This window comes from Labeo rohita, unplaced genomic scaffold, assembly GCF_022985175.1.
Source record: "Labeo rohita strain BAU-BD-2019 unplaced genomic scaffold, IGBB_LRoh.1.0 scaffold_307, whole genome shotgun sequence".
Lineage (NCBI taxonomy): Eukaryota > Metazoa > Chordata > Actinopteri > Cypriniformes > Cyprinidae > Labeo > Labeo rohita.
The window spans coordinates 1-17,482 of NW_026129225.1; the positions used below are offsets into that span (position 1 = coordinate 1).

The 17,482-nt window shown below is 41.4% G+C and overlaps 1 protein-coding gene across 1 annotated transcript; it reads left to right on the forward strand.

Annotated features, from left to right (window-relative positions):
• The first annotated feature begins 6 nt into the window (after positions 1-6).
• On the forward strand, positions 7-11,975 carry LOC127160263 (stonustoxin subunit beta-like). Its single transcript, XM_051102925.1, has 3 exons — positions 7-4,411; positions 10,594-10,640; positions 10,737-11,975. The coding sequence occupies exons 1-3, from the start codon at positions 4,215-4,217 to the stop codon at positions 11,288-11,290; spliced, it is 798 nt and encodes a 265-aa protein (XP_050958882.1). The 5' UTR covers positions 7-4,214; the 3' UTR covers positions 11,291-11,975.
• The last annotated feature ends 5,507 nt before the right edge of the window (positions 11,976-17,482 follow it).

The window sequence follows — 17,482 nt, forward strand, 5'->3', positions numbered from 1 at the left end:
AGATGCAAAATTCACAGCAAGGTGTAATCTGAATTTGACCCTAACGTGGCCCATGTGGTAAATATTGTATATGGCCAAAATAGTGCCAACCAAATGTGGGCCACCTTTGGCAAAAATGTGCCACAATTGACAAAGGCTAATCAGGGTGTAAACCAAATGTGGTTAGGCCTGTCGCGATAGTCGATAAATCGATTAATCGCACGATAAAAAAAAATGACCTCGATAATTTTTCCGGCCGCAATAATTTCATTTGCATACTTGTTTGTTATCCGCGACTGAATGACAACTCTTGTTTCCTTAGCATAGGAGAAGCGAACCCTCTTGTCAGTTGTATTGTCTTTTGTGTGGGGAGGCAGCGCTTGTCAGTCACATGAACTTTGTGTGGGAAGGCGGGAGTGCTTGAGGCGACTGCAGAGAAGAGCAAAAAGATGAGACGCAAGTTGTGACATGGAATTGGTTTCAAAGCCAAACGCGACAGCTGCCATGTGGGAGCACTTCGGATTCAAACCGAATGACCGTGGTGTACCACTTAACCTAAGCGAGCCGGTATGTCGCATTTGTTGTAAAACAGTATCGACTAAAACCGGTAACACAACAAACATGCACATGCACCTAAAACACAATCATCCGTTGCAGTTTTCCCAGATGGGAAAAAAAAAGCTACAACAGACGGGCCGTCTGGGAATGCATGTTGAGCCTATTGTTTAATATTTTTTGAAGTGCAATTTTGTTTACATCCATTTTATTTATTGTTTTTGGTATTTATTCAAGTGCATTTTTTGTTAACAGAGACTGAGAGTCCATTGCTTTTATTGTTTTTGGTTGTTTTGTTCATTGTTATTGTGGATATTTAAAATGTTTTCCATTTTCAGTGTTAAATAGTCTAAAAATAAACGTTTTTGAATTTTGAAAGGCGTAAGTGCATTATTATGCCATTATCATTATTCTAGATGAAAATGGTCTCAGATCGACAATATTATCGTTTATCGCGATAATTTCTTGGACAATTTATCGTCCAGCAAAATTTGTTATCGTGACAGGCCTAAATGTGGTCCACAATCCCCAATTATATATAAAATAAATCTGGGACGGTTTTGGCAACGATACGGCTGCGTAAGCACTGGCAAATGTGGGCGTGAGCCTAAAGTGGCCCACATATAAAAAGACAAATATTGCCCAAATAATTAATAACAATTTGGGCCACTTTTGGCAAATATATGGCACAGTCAGCATTGGCTCATTAGTGTATAAGACTAATTGTCCCACATTTGACATAGCAAATATGCCCCATATATCACAAAACAGATGAGGGCCACATCTGGTTTGGATGTAGCACTTGATACTGGCTAATAGAAATGTATCTTTAAAAGCTATCTTTGTAAATATGGCCTAAAAATTTTATAGAATTTGGCTACTTTTAGTAGGATGCAACACAGTTAACTAATGCAAGCTGATCAGGAAATGAGTCTTAAGAAGGCTACATAACCACCAATTTATTATCATTATTGTAATGTATGTGTACTGTGCAGCACAGAAAGAGAAGTGCACTATAATGATAGATGAAACAGATTTACTGTATATGTAGAGTCTGAGTGAGAAACTTGTAAAGAACTGTTTTTGAAGTCAGAGACATTTGAATTGCTGCTTGTGCAAAACATTGGTCTGGATGACTTTACCAAATTATTTGAACCTTTAAGAAGGACATTTTTAAATTTCCCTTCAAAATATGTAGAGTATTTTTGATGCATAACTCACTTAAGGCTTAGTGTGGCCCAGATCATATATATATTTATGCTTTATTTGGTTCATTATTAGCTAAAATGTGGCTGCGCAGTGGCCTGCTTGTGGACCACTGCTAGAATGCCACCATTCCATGCAGCATGTGGACCACATGAGGGGAAGAACAGGGTTAGAATAAAAATCAACTGTGGCCCACATTAGAGCTAGTTTTGGTTAATTTGGTTGATTTACAAGTAGTAATGCTAAGGCTTACTTGATGCCCATATCCAGGACTGCCCAAATGCTGTTATTTCACGTGGTATGTGGGCCAGAACAAGGTGTTTGGATCTGGGCCAGAATTAAAATCAGTGTTGCCTAGACTGTAAAATACTGTGCAATCACTTCAGACATAGCACAGTGCTCATTTAGTAAATGCACAGCTAAACAGATGTGTTTTAAGTCTAGATTGAAATATGACTACTGATTTAGCCCATCTGATGCTTCTGAAAGCTGATTCCAACTGCTGGCAGCATAATATCTACAACCAGATTCCTTTTGTTTGAAGTGAACCCTTGGTCTTTCTAACTTACTTGATCCTAATGATCTGTGTGGTCCGTTAGGCTTATATTTAGTGAGCATATCTACGATGTATTTAGATCCTAGGCCATTTAGTGATTTATAAACAAGTAATAATATTTTAAAATCCTTCAATCCTAAATGTAACTGGAAGGCAGTGTAAGGATCTGAGGACTGCTGTAATATGCTCAGATTTTCTGGCTGTAGTCAGAATTCTGGCAGCAGTGTTCTGGATGAGCTGCAGCTGTCTAAGATGATAGTGTGCTGATTTATTTACTGCTTTGACATGACTACTGAAACAAAGGTCTGACTCCAGAATCACACCATGATTCTTGATTTGATTTTTAGTTGTTTGACCCCTAGAGTCAAGGTATGCATTCACCTTAAAAACTTCTTTGTTTCCAAATGCAGTTATCCATGTTTGACGGAATAAAGTTTGGGCACATTCAACTGTTAATTTCATAAATGCATTGGCAGAGGGAGTCAATGGGGCTGTAGTCATTTGGCGATAAGGCTAGATAAATCTGGTTGCAAACTGCAAAACTGCTGCATTTTCAAGAATAACTTCTGACAGTACTGCACAAGCTAGGAGCACTATCGAGAAGCTGTGTGCAAAAGGTCTTAAGTCTAAAAGGGGGTAGAGTGAAAAGAATAGTGTGTCACGAGAGAGAGAAGAAGAGTGAAACAGATAGAGATGTGCAGAGAGGTGGATATAAAAAGAGGAGAAAGAGAGGGAGAAGAGACAAGTGGAACGGAGAACATTGGTGTAGTGGAAAGAGCAAGAGGAGAAACTGTACAAAGACCTGGACAGAGAAGAAGTGTAGAGCGAGGTGGACCAATATAGAGAAGGTAAAGACAATTTTTTAATGAAATCAAAGTTACTCTAATAGACTATGTAAGAAATCATGACTTATTTTTAGATGCTTGGGAACAGATCTAAAGTTTCCAGAAGAGTCTTTAAAAGAGTTTGTCAAAACAATTCTATATTTATGAATATTGTGCTATGATTTTTGATTTGTAGTCCTCCTGGGACAGCTTCTGTTCTTTACATGTAAATGTCCAAACATTATTCATAATTGAAGTTTGAGAACACTCAGGTTGACATGAATGGAACAAGAGCATTATTGATATGATGATCCAGAACAACATCACCAGCCACAAAGGAAGAGATCTGTGGAGATGATGAGAGGAGCTTGTCAAGCACGGATTCAGCCTTTTCACATATTTATTTCCTTTATGATGTCAACACAGTATGTATGTAGTGTGGATAAAATGCAGATGAAATTCTCTTCCAGATGTAAATGAAAGGCAGGATCAATAATTCAGTGTAATTCATGTACGACAGCAAATAATCACACACACGTAAATGTATATATGTATGTGTATGGATATACACTGATTAGGCTTAACATGGCCACCTTCCTAATATTGTGTTGGTCCCCCTTTTGCTGCCAAAACAGCCCCGACCCATTGAGGTATGGACTCCAAAGGACCCCTGAAGGTGTGCTGTGATATCTGGCACCAAGATGTTAGCAGCAGATCCTTTAAGTCCTGTAAGTTGTGAGGAGGGGCCTCCATGGATTGGACTTGTTTGTTCAGCACATCCCACAAATGCTTGATTGGATTAAGATCTGGGGAACTATGGCAGGTATCACATCAGAGGCAGCATGATCGAGAGTCATAAATATCAGACATGTTTGATGTTTATGATTTGGGCTCTGACGTGATCAGGGACAGTAAATTAATCATAATGACAACACACAATTGAGGATTTTTTTTTTTTTTTGACAAAAAGTCATTTGCGACAAGCCTTGAATCAGGCTATTTCCACCGATTGCTTAGGGGTGCAAATTTTTTGTGACCAGTTGTTTTTATTGAATAATCAGTTCAATATAAGAAGGAACAACAAACACACTAATATGATGTGGACTGTTGTTGTATGTTTTTGTAGATTGTCTGGCTGTATGGTGACAGAGAAAGGCTGTCATTATGTGTCTTCAGCTCTGAGTTCAAACGCCTCACACCTGAGAGAGCTGGATCTGAGCTACAATCACCCGGGAGATTCAGGAGTCAAGCTGCTTTCTAAACAACTGAAGGATCCAAACTGTAAACTCAAGTATGTCAAGCAGGAGGAAGTTTTTGGGTTTTATTGTTTAAACATTTCAGTGTCTCTGTATATCTGTACAAGTTTCTAGAGAATGCAACAATCTAAAAACATTAAAGATCACTAGTCTGAGGAGTAAAATCCAAAATAAACTGTTCAGACAAAACAAATGAACAAAAAAAAAACCATTACTTTAACTCCCTAACTGGCCACAAAACAGGAGCAGACAGTGAAAATACAACAAAAATTGTCAACCTTCCTACAGCTTTCATAAAAGGTAGAACAAACGTATTTAAAATGATAATTTATGTTGCACACAGTAACAACTTGTAAATAAAGGAACCAAAAAGGCCTAACTTTGAATATTACAAGTTACATGTTAATATCACTATTATTGCAAATTAGCTGACATTACCTTAGATTAAACAAACAAAAAAATAAATAAATAAAAATAAACCATAAGAATACACAACAGTTTCAACAAAAAAGTTGGGCAGGACAGAGACAGCACTCTGGAAAATGTTTCTTAGCTGCTGTGACCAGCTTCCTGACGAAGAAATGGGAGAAACACAGAGAAAAAACACAGGGAACACAAATGATAGTACACCACAAAATAAGACAAGTCAAAGGAGAAGTCCACTTCCAGAACAACAATTTACAAATAATACTCACAAATAATTTACTCAGGAAAACAATTTAGCATTTTTCTCCATATAATGGACTGACATGGTGCTCCGAGTTTGAACTTCGAAAAAAAATGCGGCTTCAAACGATCCCAAATGCCAAAATTGTAAACTCTCTGCCGAGGAAGAAGGGTCTTATCTAGCGTAACGATCGGTTATTTTAATGAAAATAATACAATTTATATACTTTTCAATGTCAAACGCTCGTCTTGTCTTACTCTGCCTGAACTGTGTGTATTCTGACTCAAGACAGTTAGGATATGTCGAAAAAACCCATCTCATGTTCTCCCTCAACTTCAAAATCATCCTATATCGCTGTATCCTATATCCTATATCTGATCTAAGTGAATGAAGAAAGTAGAGCTGCTGTTTAACTAGTAGTAGATGACTACTACATCTATGACACACTAGTACATAAGGACACCATAACCATGGTAGCGTACACCAGCCGGTCTACGCACCCGTCGCATGCTGCAACTCGCCCGCCATCTCCTCCTCTGGAGTCTGATGTGGCTCAAATTACCAGGCGCCATTCACCTTGTTAAGAGAGTTGAGTTGCACTCTTCCTGACAATGGCGACTCCAACCCCAGGTGGTCCAGCTCATCTGGAGTTGACTACGCAAAGCTCAGGTAAACCTGTTTTGCTTCCTTCGAGTCCTCCCTCTTCCAGTAAATGTCATCAACGTAAAAATCAATGCATAATATGCTGTAATGTTTACCAATAATTGCTGCAAATACCTGTATAGTGAAGCTGTCGTCTCTATCCTACTTAAAAACATTCAAATGTATTATCAACGTTGGTTTGTTCGTAGAGCTCCATGAATCACATGATCGCAGGCAGTGACGCCACTGGGATCAAACTCATTGCAGCTCTGTTTTCGACGGCTCTGGCATTAACAGAAGCACTACATTTTACGATTCATGCCACAATAAGTGCGCCAAAATGGTATTTATCGTTTGAATTCAGTATTAAAACTTACAACATTTGAAAGCTGAAACTTTGTTTAAAATCGCAGACAGGCTTGCCAATTTGGCGTGAGATTTACACGGGCAGAGTGAGAGCGGGAGACGCGTGAGAGTTGGCAACCCTGCTGAAAAGTGTGTTACTTATTTTTGTCAACCTGGCAACCTTGTGTACTCGCTTTCTCTCCACTGTGGATAAAAGCACTGGCTTTCTGAAAACATTATCTCCAGTGATCTCCACTTCATATTCTATTCTCAGAAAAGTGTCATTCATCAAGTGTTCATTTACGAGAGAGAGAGATTTCAACAAAACTTTATTACAAAAAAAACTTTAACACATTATCCAGACAATCTACGAAGCTTAAACAAAAATGGGGGCAAAGACCAGGTTGTTTTCAGAAACCTTGCACAAAGCTCCACCATAGCACCAAACTAAGTCAAAATTAGTAAGATCATCCATAGCTTTGTAATAACAAAATTTTTTTTTCTAGATTTTACTGAATTAAAAAAAACTGCCAATAAACTGTAACTCACATTTCGTTCAATTTTGTGTTTCCTAGTATTATAGACAGCCATTTTAGCTTGACCTAATAAAAAGTTCAAAAGTTGACATTTAAAACGTTTCCTTTGAACATATTTGACACCAAAAATAAAAGTCTTAGTAGAAAAAGTCACACCAAAACACAAAAATAAGTTTAGCAAGGCAGTAAATAAAGGCTCAAGTCTAAAACATTGCATGAAAGCATGAAATACAGTTTCTCTCTTCAGACAGAAAGGACAATCATGATCAACATCAGGATTTAAAAAAACTGAAATGAAGGCATTGACTGCAACTGCACCATGCAATATTCTCCACTGCAGGTCCCCAATTTTTTTAGTTAATGGTGACTTGTACAACGCTCTCCATTCAGGGTACTCACCCTCTTCCAACTGTAAAATGTCACACCAAGTAGTATCCACTCTATTATTTGAAAACATTTTATTCAAAGATTTAACACAGATTTTATATAAATCTTTTCCAGAAGCTGGCTTTAAGCCAGTTTGTGCCACATCTTTACAGTGCAAAAAAAACACCTTGACAACCTTCTAATTTGAGAGATAGTGACAACGCAGGGAAAGGATCATCACAGCTCAGAACAATTAAACCTTCATTGTAGTCATCCAGCAGCTTGATTTCTTCTGTTGTAAGAGAAGCTCTCCATTGCTCTAGAACAGTGGTTCTCAACAGAGGGGGCGTGGAGGGATCAGAAGGGGGGCGCAAATCATGGATCGCGGAACCGGGGGGCCGCCCGGGCCTGGGCGCGGGTAACATTTGAGGTCTGGTGCAAATTATGACATACAAAAATACATAGGCTATAGACTCATATAGATTATTAATTGAAATTAATTGCGTGCCACATGATAGGGGAGGTTTGGGGGGGCTTTAGTTCCAAAAGGTTGAGAACCTCTGCTCTAGAAGTCTATAAAGTCTTTTCCTGCCGACTGCAAAAAACATCCAAGAGTTGTTACTTTAGAAGAGAGGAGAATTCCATTGAGTGCAGGAAAGAAGCCTGCAACAGATATGTCCATGTGTGAACCACAGACTAAAGGCTCTTGTAGCAACCAGTGTAAGGAACTTACGCTCCAGGGTCTTTGCACAGTGAACAAAGTCCAGACCTTAAAAACATTATGATAAAAAAATTGGAAGCTTGGATACATCCATCTTTTTAGGATTCAGCCAAAACAAAGATTTGTCCAAACCTAGGCCTCCAAAAGACTGCAGAATCATAAAAGCCGTAGATCTCCAGCTCGAGTCCATATGTCCACTCAGAAGTCTCTGTACAAATTACAGCCGAAAGGCTGCTGTTTCTGCAAATGCACAAGTCCATAACCATCCTCTTCCTTAGGCAAATACAAAACAGCCTTTGGAATCCAATGAAGTTTATCCCAAAAAAAGTCAATCAGAATTGACTGAATTTTAACTAAGAAATTGAATGGAGGATCAACACACATTAACCGATGCCACAAAGAGGATGCTAGCAAGTTATTGATAATCAATATTCGGTCCCTGTATGACAACTTTGGAAGCTTTTCATTTCCTAGTTCAGTGGGAAAAATATCACTGAAATCTCATTTGTGATTATCTATAATTTCAAAAACAGAGACCATATACCTTTGTAGCCTATATGATTTTGTTTTTTAATTGTTGTGGGCTCCATATATTCGTTAATAATTACAGTGATGTTTGAGAATCAGACTTACCCTAGTTTTTAAATATAATTCATCAAAAATCACACTATGAAAAATATTAGTAACTATTGCAAAACATATCAAAACAATATTTGCAACTATGGCTTTACAAAAACACATTAAAATAAAACAAGAAATATGAGAACATGAGAAAACTGTTTAAGAAATGTTTAATATTTTTTAACTGAACTGTATGTTTTTAACTATGAGTACAGTAATTACAACTTTACAAATTTTATGTTTGCTTTTGGAATTTTCTGTCCCTGTTCAGGCTTATTATTTTGCATGTTAGGTTCATTTTGACAAAGTATGTGCTTCCTACAAATCTAATTGTGCAAGATTTGTTTATTTTATTTTATATATACAGTCATGGTCAGAATTGTTGGTATCCTTGTTAAATATGATCAAGACAGGCTGTGAAAATAAATCTGCATTGTTTATTCATTTGATCTTTAATTAATATAATATATTAAAATATCTAATATCTAATAAAAATCACATTGTGAAATAAATCATTTTCTCTTGAATTCTTGAGTAAAACATTTCTAAAGTATATTTCCATTCATATTTCAATGTTTTAGCACACCAGCATGACAAAGAACATTAAATTATCCAGGAGTGTAAATGTGAGGTAATACAAAGACCAAATTCCCTTAATCATTGATCACAATGAGAAAAATCAAAGAATATATAGTTCTGATGTGCAGCAAAAGATTGTTAAGTCTCACAAATTAAGTGTCTATAAGAAAAGAGCTCAAGCACTGAAAATCCCTAATAATTAAGTTCTAATCAACTAAAGATGTTACAAATCTGTCTGGAAGAGGACGTGTGTTTATATCATCCTAATGTATGATGAGGAGGAGAGTTTGTACCAAAGATCAAATGAATAAACAATGCAGATTTATTTTCACAGCCTTTTTGATCATATTTACTAAGGACACCAACAATTCTGACCATGACTGTATATTTTTCTCATATTGTAGTTGTGACGGTGGAAGTTTCAGGAATGTTTAATATTGTGTGCAAAACAATCCTGCAACATTATCATGTGTGTTGTTGTACAGTGAACACAAACAGTCATCTATTAGTTTGTTTAACCTGTAAAATTACTACCTTGAAACCAATAACGGTGTCTCTTTTGGTGATAATTATGCTTTGCTCTCTTCCAGGATCTTCATGGTTAAAGTACAAAGTAGTGGCGCAACCAAATAATCAGTAATAGCTCACAGCGCCTCTGCTGCTGAAAATAATCACAATCACACGATTACCAGCTGCTGATATTGGTCAAGCTTTTACAGTGCATTTGCAGGTTGTTTTGAATGTGTTGTAAAACGGGGACATTTCTGGGGACAGATCCAGTTGGGGACAGGACAACAAAAACCAGTACGTCTGGTCACCCTACTGAATGTGAGATATATGGAGATACACAGCCCTACTAGCAACCGCCCCATGTACCCTAGCAACTGCACAGCAACAACCTAGCAACAACCTTGTGTGCCTTGACATCAAAATAGCAACAGCCTAGCCACCACCCCAAGTACCCTAGCAGCCATATAACACCCTAGCAACCACCAAGAATGTATTATCAACCACACAGCAAGTACCATAGCAACCATATAGAAATAGCCTAGCAACCACTCCGAGCACCTTAGCAACTGCATAGCAAAACTCTAGAAACCACCCAGAACACCCTAGCAACCACACTGAGTGCCTTTGCAACTGCATAGCAACAGTCTAGTAACCACCCTAAGTACCTTAGCAACTGCATAGCAACCACTCAAGTACCCTGGAGACTGCATAGCAACAGTATAGCAACCACTCAAGTACCCTTGGAACTGCATTGCAACAGTCTAGCAACCACCCCAGGTACCTTAGCAATTGCATAGCAACCACCCTCAGTATCTTAGCAGCTGCATAGCAACCACCCAAGTATCCTGGCAACAGCCTAGCAACCACTCTGAGTATCTTGGCAACTGCATAGCAACAGTGAGTTGACTGAATGTGTGTGTGTGTGTGCACACCTGGTATTCATCACGTTATGGGGACCAAATGTCCTCACAAGGATAGTAATACCAGTAAATTTTGACCTTGTGGGGACATTTGTGAGGTCCCCATGAGGAAACAGGCTTATAAATCATGCACAATGAGTTTTTTTGAGAAAGTAAAAGTGTGCACAGTCTCCTGTGAGGGCTAGGTTTAGGTGTAGGGCGATAGCAAATACGGTTTGTACAGTATAAAAACCATTACGTCTATGGAATGTCCCCATAAAACATGTAAACCCAACATGTGTGTGTGTGTGCGTGTGTGTGTGTTTTCTAGTGTGGATCATGGAGGAGAATCCAGGATTACAGCAGGACTGAAGAAATGTACGTCTACAAACACCCACACCCACACACACACACACACACACACAGCTGTAGTGATTGTTGTTGTGTTATAAATGTGTCTGTTCTTGTGTTCAGATGCCTGTTTTCTCACACTGGATCCAAACACAGCAAACAAACAACTCAGACTGTCTGAGGAGAACAGAAAGGTGACACGTGTGTTTGAGATACAGTCGTGTCCTGATCATCCAGACAGATTTGATGATGAGTATCAGGTGTTGTGTAGAGAGAGTGTGTGTGGACGCTGTTACTGGGAGATTGAGTGGAGTGGACGTGTGTTTGTATCAGTGTCATATAAGAGCATCTGCAGGAAGGGACGGGGTGATGAGTGTTTGTTTGGATATAATGATCAGTCCTGGAGTTTGATCTGCACTCCTGACAGATACTCATTCATACACAATGACATACTGACTGTTCTCCCTGTGAATCCTATCATCAGTCGTAGAGTAGGAGTGTCTGATGATGTTGATAATATCTATAGAATAAGAGTGTATGTGGATGAGAGTGCAGGAACTCTGTCCTTCTACAGCGTCTCCAGAAACACAATGAGTCTCATCCACACAGAACAGACCACATTCACTCAGCCGCTCTATCCTGGGTTTCATGTTTTTTTTATCTTGGATCATCAGTGACACTGTGCTGATGAATGAGAATAGACTGATGAGAGATTCTACCCATAATGCTTTGAGCTGCTGATGAATCAGTAAGAGTGAGATGTTCTGGAGTCTCTTCATGACATTAATACTGCAGCTCAACTTCTGTCACTCAAATAACAGTCAATAAATATGTGTCAGAAATCCTCATATAGACAGTAAGATCAGTGTGTGTGAGTCTAGATTTGTGTTTTTATTGTCGTGTCTCATCACTCATTTATTTTATTAGTGTTAAAAATGTCAAAATGTCACAATCTTGACGAAGATCATGCCATTCATTTCTGTTGTTTTTGTACAGAAATAATAAAAGTGACGAATAAACTTGAGATCAGATTGTAACTGATGTTTGTATCATGAATGTAACTGATTCCTCACAAGACTGAAATGAGTTTCTGACATAAAATATCACATTAATCACAGCATTTAACAAAATATATTATTGTAACTACAGTAAAGCTGTACTAAATTATGGGATCTCTTTAAATAAAAAAAGCTGTCAAAATATATTTTAAAATACACTGTAAAAAATGAAAAGTTAACTCAGCTTAAAATTTCAAGTCAACTTGCTGCACAGCTTTTTTGAGTTTACTCGGTGACTTGGGTTAATTGAACAACTTGGTCCAAATGTGTCTCAATAAATAATGGTCTGTTAACTTTTTTTCTGTGAGCTTTATGGACAAAGATGTTTTGTTCTAGTTAGCATTTATGCAATACTATAAAATAAAACTACAACTGCAGGCTTCAATTTAATGTTTTTATTGTCTTGAATGTAGAAAGAAATACAAACAAGGTAAAATAATAGGCATAATTCCTAACATAAAAAAACCCTTGACAATCAAAAATCAATAAAAAAAACTAACTGAAGATGCATAAATTAAGATTTACTTTTAACCTTTTACAGGGTGTCCGCGGGGTTGTAAAAGGTAGTAAAAGGTAGTAAATGAAATTAGCCAAAATTAAGGGCATTAAAAAGTATTAAAAAGTAATAAACGTCATTTGACGAGGTATTAAATTTTCGATTTCCCATTTTTTTTGTAGATAAATTTAAATTTGTGTTAAGTGCAGGCCTTTCTTCTAAAATTTGCGTGGATTTGTGTATATGTTGAGAGTAGGACCTGAGCGATATCATGTGAGGTGGTGTTCGTTCGCGCGCGCACTGAAACAAACTGGGTACCCGGCTGGTTCGCTGCCAACCATGTAGGCGAGCTCGCTTCCGTTCAGTAATTAAATAAAACATGGGGAAATGCAAGTTTTCGGACCTCTAGCTGGAGGACTTAAGATTTAAAAACTGGCTTAGGCCAGTAGTTGGCAACAGCCGCGAGGCTTATTGCCACGTCTGCAAGAAGACGATTAATATAACCTGGATGGGGGTGAATGGTGTCAAATCGCATATGGAATCAAATAGCCACCAAGCTAGGATGCGCGGACGTAGCGAGCAGCTTCCCATATCAATGTTCTGCGCTACGGCTGCATCAACGACCTCAACCTCCACTGCTTTGCCTTCAACATCGACTGCTCTCCCGATGCAAACCACTGCCAGCAGTAGTCCTAGCAATATCGTCAACAGCTGCGTGACAGACGTCAGACAGCAGACGCTATGCGCCATCACCACCGCTACATTGCGAGCTGAGGGGCTGTGGTGTTTAGACCTAGCAACTAGAGCTGTAATCGTGCCGACAAGTATATTTTGATTGACAGTTTTTAAAAGCCCGAACCCGTTTACAGCCCGACATTATTCAAATGTGCGCATAGCTCTTTTGCCTTTTGTCAAAAATGAGTCATTTATACATGTTTTAACATAATTTATTAATGACTAACGTAGGCTATAGGCCACTTGGAAGTTGGAACAAAAAATAAAATAAGTCCAATGTAACATCGTAACATCTTAGCACTCTAAATAGGCATACACTTAGCCAACGCGCCAATAAAAAAGACTCTTTCTTATATTATATTAATATAAGTTCTAAATTAGGAAGGGGTTAAAGAAATTAAGATAAAGGCTCCGCGGGATTTGCTTCGCTACTTTTCTCCACAATCCGGCCTCAATGCGACGGTGAATATCTGAAATGTAATAAGAGAATAATGCCAACATTAGCCTATATACTCTGTCTACATTATGCATTTAAGACTCAATTAATATTTTGTTATAATTGAAAAACCTTTACTCACCAAGATTAGGGTACATATTTTTGTGGAGGAAAATGATTGAATCTACTGTAGTTTCAGCGTGGTCCTGCGCTCACTGATGGTGCGTTCAGTAGCACTAAACCCCCTTTCACTGCTGCTGCGACTGCCCGGGATGCACAGTACTGATCTGGCAAATTTTGCCAAAACGTAATCACCAGAGGCGAGCCCCCGGTTTACCTCCCCAGCATCCATTTTCGCGTCTTTCTCGCGCTAATCGAAATGCATCACATGACCGCTCATTTACCGCGCAAGCCGTGTAAAATGATATAAATTAAGCCCGAGCCCGACCGGACCCGACATCGGGTTCGGGACAAATATCTTCAGCTCTAATGCAATTGTTACTTTTTGACATTGATTAAAAACTATGGACAAAGGCCCATTTTGACAGCTTGATTAATACCTCTGCTTTACTTAAATGTATCAGCTTAAATTATTTTAATAACACCTGTGCTTACTGCATGGCCACCTCTTTTTTAGATTGCTCACACATCAGACTTACTGACTAATGATCTATGAAGAAGATGTCTCCATCTTCAGTCTTTATTTCTATTCTTATATCTGTGGGCAGTTTTTGAGTCCAGTGTTTATGTTAAGTTATAATGACCTTGTTACATTGTGATGCAATATGTTATTCCATTTGGAAAGGTATTTCATTTACGCCACTACAGTTGCAGCTCTAAGTCGTGCTGGTATTAATTTTTTTTTTGAAGGTATTAAAAAAGGTAGTAAAAGGTATTAAATTCAACTTAAGAAGTTCTGTATATACCCTGTTTTAACATGAAAAAGCTTTGACTATTCTTTAGAGTGTTTAAAACATTAAAACACCAATAAACATGTAAAATAAAGTTTATAGAACCTCATCTTTAGAACATAGCAGTTCAGCACTTGGATGTTCTGCCCACCTCAACAATGTAACTGTTACGGGGAGAACGAGACGAGAGGCGAGCGGATCCATGTGCAAGCTTTTATTGGAATGGCGGGACAAGGACAATGTCGTACAGGCTAGGTCGAGGCAGGAGCAGACAGGAATAATACAGGCAGTAGAAGAGAATAGTCCAAAAAACGAGAGCTAAAGTCAAAAGGCAGGCGGCTAGACAGAAGAGGACGAGAAAACCAGGCGGGAGATCCAAAAACCAGGAACTAGGAATACACTAGGAAAAGCTAACAAACAACAATACAATAATACACCGTGAGTGCACTGAGGGGGAGCGAGGTTTTTAAGGACGCCTGATTGGTCACGGGGACTGACGCAATAAGAGCGGTGGAGGATGGGAGATGCAGTCCGAGATGCCTAGTGACAGTCAGAGTGTGTAAGTGATGCGAGAGTGACATCTGGTGGTTGGTGGACAACGGGACACAGACCAGATTCGTGACATAGCCCCTCCCCAAGGAGCGGCTTCCAGACGCTCGAGGGAAACAGCAGTCCAGGAGAGCGGTGGGGTGGGAGCGAGACAGGGCGAGGGCTGGAGGACCAGGTCCATGAGGGAAGCCCAGAGATTGAGGCAGGACCGACAGAGCAGGTACCCTCCAGGGTGGGGCCGGAGGCGGAGCAAGAGCCCTCCAGAGCGGAGGTGGAGCAGGAGCCTTCCAGGGCGGAGCAGGAGGCGCAGGAGCCCTCCAGGGCGGAGCCGGAGGCAGAGCAGGAGGCGCAGGAGCCCTCCAGGGCGGAGCCGGAGGCAGGGCAGGAGGCGCAGGAGCCCTCCAGGGTGGAGCCGGAGGCAGAGCAGGAGGCGCAGGAGCCCTCCAGGGCGGAGCCGGAGGCAGAGCAGGAGGCGCAGGAGCCCTCCAGGGCGGAGCCGGAGGCAGAGCAGGAGATACCGGGACCTTCCAGGACGGAACCGGAGGCAGAGCAGGAGGCGCAGAGGCCCTCCAGGGCGGAACAGGAGGCGCCGAGGCCCTCCAGGGCTGAGCAGGAACCCGCATAATAGACTGGGACCTGGGGAGAACAGTGACAGAGGAGGCAGACAGAATGAGGGGAGAAGCAGAGAGTTTGTAGGGGGGCGCCACCTCCAAGGGAGGATCCACAGCCACGGCTGACACCTCAGGAGGCATTGGTGCAGCTTCTCCAACTGACGGGACCTCTGGAGCAGACTTGGGACCAGACGGGACCTCTGGAGCAGACTTGAGTCTGGGCCGTCAGGCGGGGCGTGACTTGAGTCTGGGCCGTCAGGCGGGGCGTGACTTGAGTCTGGGCCGTCAGGCGGGACGAGACTTGACCCTGGGCCGTCAGGCGGGACGTGACTGGACCCTGGGGCAGCAGCAACAACTTTGTTTGGCTCATGAAGATCAGCTGTGGTCTGACTTGGTTCTTGGAGATTGGCTGTGACTTGACTCGATTCGTGAAGAACAGTAGTGAACTGCTTTGACTCATGGAGACCAGCGGTGACTTGACTTGGCTCATGGAGATCAGCAGTGACTTGATCTGACACGTGAAGACCAGCAGTGACTTGAATTGGCTTGGGAAGATCATTGACTTCACTTGACTCAGGAACCACGGCTGTTACCTTGCTTGACTCAGGAATGACCGCCTTGACATTACTGGACTTGGAAGCTTGACTGGACTTGGAAGCCTGACTAGACTTGGAAGCTACAGCCGTAGCCTGACTTGACTCTGGAGCAGTGGCTGAAGCTTGACTTGGCTCTGGAAAAACAGCAGCAGCTTGGCTTGGCTCATGAGGACCTGCTGTAACCTGGCTTGACTCATGGAGGTCCGCTGCAACGGGACTTGACTCCTGAAGAACAGGTGTGACTTGGCTTGACTCGTGGGGGACAGCTGTGACTTGGCTTGACTCGTGAGGAACAGCTGTGACTTGGCTTGACTCGTGAGGAACAGCTGTGACTTGGCTTGACTCGTGAGGAACAACTGTGACTTGGCTTGACTCAGGGGTAGCCGCCGCGACATGGAGCGCCACTTTAGCTGCCCGTACTGTCATTAGGGGTGTGTCCAGCACGTGGGCCATCATAACCACAGGTGGCGTCCGGGCGCTGACCACAGGTTCTGGAATGGCAGCCATATTGTGGAACGGCTTGGAGACGGCGGCCATTTTGTGCAGTGGCTCTGGCGTGGCAGCCATCTTGTGCAGTGGCTCTGGCGTGGCAGCCATCTTGTGCAGTGGCTCTGGCGTGGCTGTAATTTGACTTGAGACAGAAGCGACAGCTGTAATTTGACTTGACACAGGATCTACAGTTCTGGCTTGATTTGAAACAGGAAAAACAGTTTTAGTCGCCGCCATTTTGCGAACGGGCACCGCCGTCGCCGCCATAGCTTGAGCGCGCTCCTGCACGGCCGCCATTTCACGAGCGATCCAGGCGGCAAACGTGGTTTTGGCGTCGTGATCCGACCTAACCACCAATCTGCGAGCGGGGTGCGGAGCTGCCGCGTCCGCGTTGTCGCGTTCCCCCTTCGCGACCCCCACAGTACACGGCGAGCCCACACACAATAACGCAAAGTTTAAAAAAGCAGCCAGAGATGAGCGCGGACCCTCGCGTCTCAGCCTCGTCTTTAAAGGCTCGTTTATGCCATCACAGAATATTTCCATGATTGTACAGTCCGGGAGGGTGGAATAATTTGAGATGGCCAGAAACTCACGGATATGCTGTTCTAGAGTGCGTGATTTCTGTTTAATCCTGAAGAGAATTGGGTCTGTGTCCATATCCTCTGACTGTCCGGGGGTGAAGCTGCTGGATCCTGTTGTGACGGTTGGTTCTGTTACGGGGAGAACGAGACGAGAGGCGAGCGGATCCATGTGCAAGCTTTTATTGAAATGGCGGGACAAGGACAATGTCGTACAGGCTAGGTCGAGGCAGGAGCAGACAGGAATAATACAGGCAGTAGAAGAGAATAGTCCAAAAAACGAGAGCTAAAGTCAAAAGGCAGGCGGCTAGACAGAAGAGGACGAGAAAACCAGGCGGGAGATCCAAAAACCAGGAACTAGGAATACACTAGGAAAAGCTAACAAACAACAATACAATAATACACCGTGA